We start from the raw sequence: 12,159 nt of genomic DNA on the forward strand, positions 1-12,159 counted from the left end.
TTTTTATATATACATCTTTCCTTGGCTTACTGGTTATTTAATTGGTTATAGTACAGTATAATATTAACAGTTCATATAGAAAATTTTGTGCTGAGAAAAAAAACATTGTTTAAAAAATATAAGCAGTTACTCACAATGTTACTTATTACTTGAGTATTCTTTTCACCAAGTCCTTTTTCATTTGTACTTGAGTACATTTTTTGGATGACTACTTATACTTTTATCCATCCATCCATTATCTTCCGCTTAGTCCGGGGTCGGGTCGCGGGGGCAGCAGCTTTAGCAGGGAAGCCCAGACTTCCCTCTCCCCAGCCACTTCAGCCAGCTCCTCCGGCGGGATTCCAAGGCGTTCCCAGGCCAGCCGAGCGACATAGTCTCTCCAGCGTGTCCTGGGTCGACCCCGGGGCCTCCCGCCGGTGGGACATGCCCGGAACACCTCTCCAGGGAGGCGTCCAGGAGGCATTCGAACCAGATGCCCGAGGCACCTCAACTGGCTCCTCTCAACGCGGAGGAGTAGCGGCTCAACACCAAGCCCCTCCCGGATGACCGAGCTTCTCACCCTATCTCTAAGGGAGAGCCCGGACACCCTGCGGAGGAAACTCATTTCGGCCGCTTGTAACCGGGATCTTGTTCTTTCGGTCACGACCCACAGCTTGTGACCATAGGTGAGGGTAGGAACGTAGATCAACCGGTAAATCAAGAGCTTCGCCTTTTGGCTCAGCTCCTTCTTCACCACAACGGACCGGTGCAGAGTCCGCATCACTGCAGACGCTGCACCGATCCGCCTGTCAATCTCCCGCTCCCTCCTACCCTCACTCGTGAACAAGACCCCAAGATACTTGAACTCCTCCACTTGGGGCAGGATCTCCTCCCCGACCCGGAGAGGGCATGCCACCCTTTTCCGGCTGAGGACCATGGTCTCGGATTTGGAGGTGCTGATCTTCATCCCAACCGCTTCACACTCGGCTGCGAACCGCCCCAATGAGAGTTGGAGGTCACGGCTTGATGAAGCCAACAGCACCACATCATCTGCAAAAAGCAGAGATGAAATGCTGAGGCCACCAAACCGGACACCCTCAACACTTCGGCTGCGCCTAGAAATTCTGTCCATAAAAATTATGAACAGAATCGGTGACAAAGGGCAGCCTTGGCAGAGTCCAATCCTCACTGGGAACGAATTCGACTTACTGCCGGCAATGCGGACCAGACTCTGACACTGGTCGTACAGGGACCGAACAGCCCTTACCAAGGGGCTCGGGACCCCGTACTCCCGGAGCACCCTTCACAGGACTCCCCTAGGCACACGGTCGAACGCCTTCTCCAAATCCACAAAACACATGTAGACTGGTTGGGCGAACTCCCATGCACCCTCAAGGACCCTGCCGAGGGTGTAGAGCTGGTCCACTATTCCACGGCCGGGACGAAAACCACACTGCTCCTCCTGAATCCGAGATTCGACTTCCCGACGGACCCTCCTCTCCAGCACCCCTGAATAGACTTTACCGGGGAGGCTGAGGAGTGTGATCCCTCTATAATTGGAACACACCCTCCGGTTCCCCTTTTTGAAAAGAGGGACCACCACCCCGGTCTGCCAATCCAGAGGCACTGTCCCCGATGTCCACGCGATGTTGTAGAGGCGTGTCAGCCATGACAGCCCTACAACATCCAGAGCCTTTAGGAACTCCGGGCGGATCTCATCTACCCCCGGGGCCTTGCCACTGAGGAGCTTACCAACCGCCTCAGTGACTTCAACCCCAGAGATCGAAGAGCCCACCTCAGAGTCCCCAGACCCTGCTTCCTCAAAGGAAGGCGTGTCGGTGGAATTGAGGAGGGTTTCGAAGTATTCTCCCCACCGACTCACGACGTCCCGAGTCGAGGTCAGCAGTACACCATCTTATACTTTTACTTGAGTAAAAATATTTTCAAGTAACACTACTCTTACTAGAGTCAAATTTTTGGCTACACTACCCACCTCTGAATATGAGTGCATGTTGGCATTGATTTTAACTTATTTAACAACCAACAGTAGTTTGGCAGGTCGTTGACTTTAAAATATTTCTCCTAAAAGAGAACCAATAACAAAGAAAAGTAAAAATTGTGTAGTGAACCACACAGCATCACTTGAGATATGTTAGCTTGATCCTAAGAAACAATACAAAATGCAGATGCGTTACCGAATAGCATCAGTGTTTTGGTGTTATAAAACTTTTAATATTGATTAATAGCATGATATTCTTGTTAACTTCAATTAACCGCATTGTCATACACACAAACGAATAATACATTCAAAGGGCATACCCAAATCTTTCCTGCCTCCCCTCTCCCGTCCTATCAGGTGTGTCCCCTCGGTAAATTAAGTCAGAATGAGCTTGTAATGCTATTTATAGTAGTATAGACTAAACAATAGTAGTATATACAAGCACCACCCTCGGAGTGAACCTACATGTTTGGTCCACAACACTGAACGATGTTGTGTTCTGCTCTGTCTTGAGGCATGCTCTTCTCAGTTGAATCTGTTCAGAATACGGGATTAAAAAAGACAAAACGCTTAACTTTTTCTTTGGTGGCTCGGATGTTCAACTATGATTAGAATAATATAACTGATTAAGTAATTAGTGAGTTAACCAGGGAGTTAGGGACTAATAGTTAACTTGCGCAGTCGGTAGCTTGAATTGTCCTGGAACCGAAGGGTCAGCGGTTCGATCTACAACTACTAATTTGCCCTCAATGGGTTGGCAGCGCCTTGCATGGCCGCAGCACTATTGGTGTGTGTGAATGGGTAAATCTGTGCTTATGTAAAGCGCTTTGAGCATGGTAATAATATAGATAAATGCACTCTATGAGTGCTCTCCATCTATCCATTTGCCCTAACTGAGTTATAAACTTTTACGCAGTTGATATATAAACACAAACCATGGCACACAACGCATGCAGACTGACATTATAACTCTTTCAGTGCCATTATTGGTGACAAAAGGCTGGCAGAGAATGATCATGTGTCACTATCAATGAAAGCAATATACAGTGATCCCTCGTTTTTCGCGGTTAATGGGGACCAGAACCCGCCGTGATAAGGGAAAAACCATAATGTAGCCCCCCCAATATGTGTTCAATGTATTTATTCAGAATTAGCATTGGAAAGAGATACATATAAGACATTTTTTCACTTTTTTCCCCAAGCTATAATTTTTTTTTAAAATTGCACTTCAAATGTAATAATTATGATACGTTTTACACATGTTACTGTCCCAACTAATTATTTTGAAATAAGACTAAAGCAGTAGAAAAATGCTTGGGTTTATTAAATGCTTCATTGAGTGAGTCCACTCAAATTCGCTCCAGCTGCTCACTTACACACAATGAGTTGCCACAGCAACTGTTTAACAAGTTAAACGATGATTGACGCATTTGAAGCTTTGGTTTACATACATCTGAGGGCGCGTAGTAGCGAGGGATCACTGTACTTCCAATCCATTTGAATTGGTGCTGGCAGAGATCGTTTAGTACAGGGGTCCCCAAACTACGGCCCACGGGCGCCTCCACATTTGGTCCGGCCCCCTGAACATTTTTTTTTTCTTTTTCCAATAGTGTTATTTATTTCCTGGCTTTTTTCTGTAAGGAACCCAGAGAGAGTTATTTTGTTATTATCTATTTAATTAATAGTGTTATTATTATTTATTATTATATCATGTTATATTATATTGTATTATTATTATTTTTATTTTATTTACTTTTGTTCCGTGAAGAATCCACAAGGGGTTATTTGATTGTGGCTTTCCGAAAAACAATACATTTTTACATTTAGGCACCTCTGCAATCGTCACACTTTTTCTGTTACAAACTGACCCGGCCCCTCATCAGAGAAGGGAAGTTATGTGGCCCTCACAGGAAAAAGTTTGGGGACCCCTGGTTTAGTACAAATTAATTGGACATTCAATACAAATGGATTGGACATCTATTATCGTCAATGGCAGCCAATGAGTTAAAACTGAGTATTGTGTCTCACTTTGAAGTCTCCGAACATCCAGTCATTTCAATGACGAAAGATGATATGAGGTGTGAGTGCATGCCTTGAGTTACGAGGTTAGTTAAGAAACGAATTAAACTGTCATCTCAAGCCACCACTATACATCCATCCACTCCACGCAGGCTGTGTGAGACTTTTTCCAAGTGATGGGATTGGCTCGCTCCTCGGCCCGGGTGGGGTGAGAGAGAGGGAGGGAGTCCTCTCCGGGGCTGTGGGAAGAGAAGGACAAAGCTACAGGGAGCAACCATACCGACCGACCCACTTCATTCTCAACTCCACTCCGAGCCCAACCACGCCCCGGGAGGAGGGCAGAAGCGGCGGCAACAGGGGGAGACTCGCCGGTCCGCAGGTGTCCCGGGTTCCCTCATGGAAGTAGCCAATAGTCGCTGAAGGGACGTCTGAACCATGAAGTTCGGGAAGAGCATCTGCGTGCTGAACGTCGGGGGGACCCGCTACGCATTCACCCGCGACGTGATCCGGGATTTCCCTCTTCGACGCGTCAGCCGTCTCCATGCGTGCGCCACCGAGAAGGAAGTACTGGAGCTGTGCGATGACTACGACCGCGAGCGCAACGAGTTTTTCTTTGACCGCCACGCGCAGGCGTTCGTCTTCATCATGCTCTACGTGCGCTCCGGAAAATTGCGCTTCGTCCCCGGCGTGTGCGAACTGTCCTTCTACACCGAGATGCTCTACTGGGGACTGGAGAGCGCGCATTTGGACTCCTGCTGCCAGAAGCGCCTGGATGACCGACTTTCTGAAATCGGGCTGTCCGAGGTTGGGCTGTCGGGTGATGGCGTTGAAAGGGAGGACACCCAGAGTCCGGGGCAGGGAGAACCGGTGGCGGTGATACAGCTCACCCGGCGCGCGAAGTGGTTGGAGACGGCACGCAGGGCGTTCGAGGAGCCCAATTCGTCCATCGTGGCGCAGCTCTTGGCCACCGTGTCGGTCGTGTTCGTCATCGTGTCCATGGTCATGCTGTGTGCCAGCACGTTGCCAGACTGGGACACTGCCAAAAGAAATACCGTGGAGGAGCACAGGTAATTTAGGGGTGCACTACCTTTACCACTTTTTACCAATAACAATTTTGCGTGATAAAAATGTTACATCACCACACAAAATTTCAGCAAAAAAAAAAAAAAGTTTCCTAAAATGATGAAAATTTATTTACAACACAGGTTAATTAATTCAATGTCAATGACGGCGATGGATGTCCAAATCTGTTACGGCATGGTCCTAGTCAAAATGATTGGACGTCTCTTGTCTTCGATGGCAGACAATGCTAAAAGGGTTAGAATAGGCCTATAGTTAAACATGTTTTTAATAGTGTAATTTTCGAACTATAAGCTGCCGCTCACTAAATTTGACACGAAAACGACATTTGTTCATAGATAAGCCGCACTGGACCATAAGCCGCAACAGTCCTCATTATATTATTGGATATTTACACCAAAAGATATTAACTGGGAACACTTTATTTAACAGAGGCATCATAAAACTGTCACAAGACCATCATAATTATGACATGACACTGCCATAAGTATTAATAAATGCTGATGAGAGATGCCATTTTGTTACATACGACAAATCTTCTCACTTTTGAATAAATGTAAAAGATCTGAGCTGGACATAAATGAAGTTCGTAAGATAATTTGCCGGATGATACTTAATGACATCTGTCATAAGCATTCATTAATGCCCATGATAGTGTCATGTCACAATTATGACGGTCTTATGCCAGTCTTATGACGCCGCTGTCAAATAAAGTGTTACCTATCAACCCAAATAAATCAATAAATAAGCCCACTTGACTATTAGCCGCAGGATTCAAAATGAGGGACATAAGTAGTGGCTTATAGTACGAAAATTACGGTGTATAGAATTATGGTGCCGCTCAGGTTTTTGTATGATGATATACCAAGAGCCCTGCGATTGGCTGGAAACCTATTGAAGGAAGGTATATCCTTCCCATGCCCATAATTAGCTGGCATAGGCTCCAGCATCCCTGGGACCCTTGTTGGGATAAGCAGTAGAAGATGAATGAATGTATCAACATGTATTTCATACTTGACAGTGGGTTCATTTTTCGTGCGTCTCCTGTAATTGTGTTTGGCTAGTAATTGGCCTTTCTAATCAATGGTGTAATTACGCGCCGGGGAATGTGTGGCCCTTCTCCCCCTTTCTCCTCAAATCCCGGCAATTTTCTTGTCCTTCATCTCTGCGGGACGTCGGTCCACTTCCCGATATGGCGTAATTAGACTGATTGTGGGATAATGTGTCCCTCGTTTCCTGTCGACAGGATAGTGGAAGCCGTCTGCATCGGCTGGTTCACCGCCGAGTGCATCCTGCGCTTCTTAGTGGCCCGGGACAAGTGGGACTTCCTGCGGCGTCCGCTCAACATCATCGATGTGGTGGCCATCACGCCGTATTACGTCACCATGGCGATGGCCCGCGCGGGTATGCCGGGTGCCGGCTTGGGAGTTGCGGGCGTGTTCCTGCGCGTGCTCCGCATGATGAGAGTGTTCTGGTTGATGAAACTAGCCCGCCACTTCCTGGGCCTGCAGACCCTGGGCCTGACATTACGCCGCTGCTACCGGGAAATGGTGATGCTGATGGTGTTTGTCTGCGTCGCCATGGCGATCTATAGCGCCCTGGCGCAGCTGTTGGAACACGGATTGGATTTGGGCACGCGCAACCAGGACTATGCTAGCATCCCTGCTGCCGCTTGGTGGGTCATCATCTCCATGACGACCGTGGGATACGGGGATGTATACCCCATTACCATCGGGGGACGGGTTCTCGGTGGCATGTGCGTGGTCAGCGGGATCGTCCTGCTAGCGCTACCGATCACGTTTATCTACCACAGTTTTGTACAGTGCTACCATGAACTCAGACTGCGATCAGCCAGGTATGCCCGTAGTCTCTCAACGGAAATGCTGCAATGACTTTTTGCCTATTCATTCACATCTGCTGCCACTGACGGCAATAAACGTCCAATTTATTTTGACTGGCTCTTTCCACAACGAGCTGAAACTCTTTGAGGTTTGCTGCAAATTTACACCAGTCTAACACTGTCATTTGATTTCTGCAAGCCCTCCAAGTCAAAATGAATTGGACGGCTATTGTCATAAATGGCAGCGAATGAGGTAGCGGGATGACTCTTTCTCGCTTTGCACAATAGAAATAAAAGGAATAAGTAGAAATGTTACACAGTGGTAAAAAACATAGCACAATTTAGATGTGTTTTGAATTTGTACTCTTTGGGGAACAAGAGGCACAAAATTAAAGACATAAAATATTGAATCAAATCAATAATTAAATATGCCATTAAATCTGTTACTTAATTCCAATACAATGAGGTGAATGTCAATGACATTTATTTTCTCGCGATACGATTTTTCTACCTAAATACTAGGGGTATAACGGTACACAAAAATCTTGGTTCGGTACGTACCTCGGTTTTGAGGTCACGGTTCGGTTCATTTTCGGTACAGTAAGAAAACAAAATGCAAAATATAAACGTGCTAGTTGTTTATTACACACTTTTGTGCTTTCAACAATAGGAACATTAGCCTATACAAAGCTAGAATTCGGCTCAAAAAGTAGTGGGTATTTAAAGATAATCCAACAACAATTTGCCTTTCAGACCCCCCGTATTGGTTGGTCAGCTTTCTTTCTGAAAGAAAGAAGAAAAAAGAAGTCCTGTGCTCAAGAGAAAAGCAATCCCAATGACAAAGATTTTAACATGTATTTTACAAATGCAATGCCTCAATGAAACATTTTTTTTCTCATGAACGGTTATCAAAAGCTTTATTGGTGGATTTTCTCAAGTTAAAGCGCCACACAGAAATTAATAAATTTAATTGTGTAAGCAGGATGTGTGTATTATTTTTATTATTTAATTACAGGTGTTTTAGCTCATTTCAATTTTATTTAAATGGGCTATTATTTGTTTTATTATGTGTTTATATTTTACAAATGTGGTGTAGTATTCATTTATATTGTATATTTTATGTTGTATAACTTTAATTCCTATGTGAATATTAGTTCCTACTTGTTTTGTTGTGGTAGGAGGATTTTGTATTGAACATGGAACCGTGTTGGTTATTTTTATAGCAGAGAAGACAGCAGTAAATAACAAAGACAAGTCAACTGTGCCCTGATCTACAACTCAAGAGATCTGATGGACTCAAAAAGTGGGTTACGATTGCATATTAGTTTGAAAATTGACCGGATCCACCGTATTTTTACACGAGTGACTTCCAGCCCGATCCTAGCTACCGGTAGTAGTATTGACGCAGGAGGGTCGCGTCTCGCGTCAAATAATCAACTCTGTCGTTCTCGTGCGTCGCGTTGAGCCGCTTCTGGGACGCGGCTAACACGCGGCCGCACTGCAACTGGTGAGCATTGGCTGATTGACTTTAACGCCCGCATTTCACTGCGTTCTCGCGGCGGCCACGTTGTCGCGCCGTTGACGTTTCTTAACTGTACTACCGTATTGGTCCTCATTATAGTAGAGAAGACAGAGTAAATATAATCTACACAAAGAAACTGTAACCCGATCGACTCACAGCCTCAAAAAGTAAGGGTTACATTACGTTAGAAACTCGTTCGGTACGCCTCCGTTCCGAACCGAGGACCCCGAACCGAAACGGTTCAATACAAATACATGTACCGTTACACCCTTACTAAATACTACTAGTACTTCACACTCAAATACTCTGTTCTTGTGTGAGGTAGTTAAACTTCAATGTATTTCACCCCCTAATCCTTGTCTTCAACTCAAAAGCTGTGCTGAATTTAAAACAAAAGTAATCTACGGGTATCTGCTGATGATGTAAGGCGGGTGGATTCAATTTGACAAATATAAACAAGCACATGCGCGTTTGTTTCCATGCACAATAGAAATTAACCGAAAAACTTGAAATAGAAGGTAAACTCTCACGTAATCAGGTTTTCAAATGGCATCCTATAGAGTGAGCGCACCACTTCAGAAGCACACAAATCATTATTTATTAAAGGCAGGACCAATCGGGCTGTCCCTACGGATAGTTGTTTACACTGCATTGCCATGGTTACAGCACTATGAGTCGTGGCCTTCAGCCATTCAATTTGTCGGAGGCTGTGCGCAAAAGTGATTTTTGACCTAGTTGCATTTAGCATGTATATAGGCGAGTATACAGGAAGGCCATACACTCATACTGATATTTGTTGTGAAAAGAATGAGCTCAAATCAGGATCTAATGGAATATGGATGTAAATTGACTGATGTAAACAATGTAAAAGGACAATTCCGATGGGAAATGTGAAGTGAAGATTAAAAACAAAAAGAATAAATGGGTGTGTCTGTGTTTTTATTCTCCCCTTGTGTAAGGAAGTAGTTTTGAGTATTTCTCATCTCCACAGCAACCGAGTTCCCCGGTGTGCGAATCATAAAAGCTGTTGATTTTTGTGTGGATACAAACAAACAGGCAACACACGTGCCATCATTGCAACGTGAGGGCAAAATGACATCATTAAGCTATGACGCTCCGTGAATCATGCTGGCTGCTTGCGATGGACGCCAGGACATTTCAAAACCAACCGATATGGGCAAAAAAATGCGCATCGGTATCGGATCGGAACACGAGAAAAATTCTGATCCAGACTTCCGATCCAGTTTTTGTAAAACTCCGGTCCGGGTTTCCCAGCGCACCGATTTACATAATCCATTCCAGTTTTTGCTTCGGTTTCCCTAAAATCCGGTCCGCATTTTACGGCACACCTTCAACACACTACATTTACATTACCGTCTCCCAATTTACCGAGAGACTTTGTCGGTAGAAATGTCAGCTGTGTGGGATAATTTCACCTTAAAGGATGACAAAGACGAAGAGGCAGAGAGCAACATATGCTACAATAAAGTCAAGCATAATGGTAAAGCTGTAAGAACTTTTAATACAACCAACCTAATCAAGCATTTAGCGAAATACCACCACAAACAATATGAGGAGTATGTTAAGAAAACCGAAGACAAAAAGAAAGGTCCTACGCAACTAACACTGGCAGAAACTTTTGCTATGCGTGACAAACTGGCACTCGACAGTCCCAAAGCCCGGGGAGTAACAAGAGTCATTGCCGAAGAATTCATTCTGGATGACGAGCCATTACCTCACGTGAGTAAAGACGCACCATCCAACATGCGATTCGGCCATGGAAGATTCGAGAACGATTCACAAACATCCAAATTCCGATTATTGAAATACTGTATGTCAAGTAAAGCGGAACTAATACACACCGCGGTCTTCGGGACACAATGAGAAACTGACCGCATTGCGTCCCTAAAGTAAACATAACTTGTCTTAGACGCGGGTAATGCCAATGCTCAACTCACGACTTTGGCTCAACTCATGCCGCTGGATAAAAAACACAAGAATACCTGACTGCTGCTGACAGCCGCTAAAAACTACCTCAACATCGTTTTACTGGAGATAATAGATATCATATGTATATAGAACCAGATGCTACACGACAGACTCGACGGCGTTAGCAACATTGAAGTATTGAAAAAACCAGATGCGTTCGTAAACAGCCGCCATCTTAAAGCAGAAGACTTCCCTAGTAGGCTGTTGTGAACCTTCCAAGCGAACCTAATTAACTTTTTATCTAAAATACTCCTAAATCGGCAAAATCATGCCTTGAATCTATCTTCAAACAGTTTTAAAACTTTCACATGTCGAAAGTAGACAGAAGGGAAATTATGGAATAACGGGAGCAATTTTAACAACTTTAACAGTTGATTCGCAAAATTAAATGAATTGAATGTAGTTTAAAGCTGCTGATACAGAATGGGGACTTGAGTATTTAATTTACTGTTTTAAAATGTTAACTTGATACTGAAATAGTCGTTTATTTAAACCTGAGAGGCTTTTTATACAATTTTTGTAACTAATGCACAAAACATTAAAAGCATCTAATAGCTTGGGGGATTTGTGGGATTTTCCACTGAGGTTGTTGGTGTGTTTTGCTTTTTTAAGACAGTTTACAATATTATTTGCACGTTTTACCGACTGACTATGCCATTTCTGTTTGTTATTTATAATGTTTTGTGTTTGTCACTGAATAAGCAGGTCAGTTTCTTGTTACCAACTGTTGTGTGTTATTCAGACTCACCTAATTCAGCTGGCTAGTTGTTATCAAACCTTTTTCAACATGAGTCTGACAACTAAGTAAGGAGGCTAAATAACTTTAAACTTTAACACATGCTCAGATAGGCCGGTATCGGTATCGGCCAGTATCGGTATCGGATCGGAAGTGCAAAACAATACCGGTATCGGATCGGAAGTGCAAAAACCTGGATCGGAACATCCTTAAGCATGATCATTCGTGTCACCCCGTTCAAATGTATTGGACAACTATAGCTGTTTCTCCTGTCACCCCATCAAACAAAGATCAGACTGAAATTCATCTCTTTGTAATTAAGTGTCGATTTTTCATCTCTTCCCACATCGATATCCTTTTCATCTAGTGTGTCTTTCCGGGAGCATAACTGTGACAAAGACTATAATCACTTGTGTATTTTGGTATCAAAGGCGCCATAACACACTTTTTTTTCACCATTTGTGGTGTATAGAGTAGTTTTGTAAGAATAAAAGGAATTGCTGAGAACTGTGATTACTTCATTTATTGAAAATTGCACATTGGAGAGCTGGAATCGGAAGTAAACACACACATACTGACACAAAACATTCGAGCCTAAAAACTCTCGGATCCGTTAATTGGTATTTAAAACACATTAGAATATAATTTCCATTTATCAACATTTCTCGTGATTTTTTTTTTTTTTGGTACCATTTTCATGGTAATGCGGTGGATTAAATATTGATTTTGAACCTCTCCAGAAAATGAACACTACACAATGGTGTTACTATTATATTGTGTTTTGTATAGTACTGTATTGATCGTTTTTGATGATTGTAATAATAAGAGATGGCTATAGGTTAATTACTCTGGAAAAATTGGCAGCCAATTCAATACACACACAAACTGGACTCTTTTTGCTTCATAAGTAAGTTTCTAAGTGGGTTGTACATTTTAATGTGTGCATTTATTGGCTAATTGGTTTTGGTAGCGTCATGAAGATGCTTCAGCCAAAA

General features: G+C 43.7%; 1 protein-coding gene across 1 annotated transcript; it reads left to right on the forward strand.

Moving 5' to 3' along the window:
• The first annotated feature begins 4,270 nt into the window (after window positions 1–4,270).
• kcng3 (potassium voltage-gated channel, subfamily G, member 3) lies at window positions 4,271–9,283 on the forward strand. The gene is made up of 2 exons (XM_057826463.1): window positions 4,271–5,064; window positions 6,324–9,283. The coding sequence occupies exons 1-2, from the start codon at window positions 4,433–4,435 to the stop codon at window positions 6,967–6,969; spliced, it is 1,278 nt and encodes a 425-aa protein (XP_057682446.1). The 5' UTR covers window positions 4,271–4,432; the 3' UTR covers window positions 6,970–9,283.
• Window positions 9,284–12,159: the final 2,876 nt, after the last annotated feature.

Source organism: Corythoichthys intestinalis, chromosome 21 (genome assembly GCF_030265065.1).
Source record: "Corythoichthys intestinalis isolate RoL2023-P3 chromosome 21, ASM3026506v1, whole genome shotgun sequence".
NCBI lineage: Eukaryota > Metazoa > Chordata > Actinopteri > Syngnathiformes > Syngnathidae > Corythoichthys > Corythoichthys intestinalis.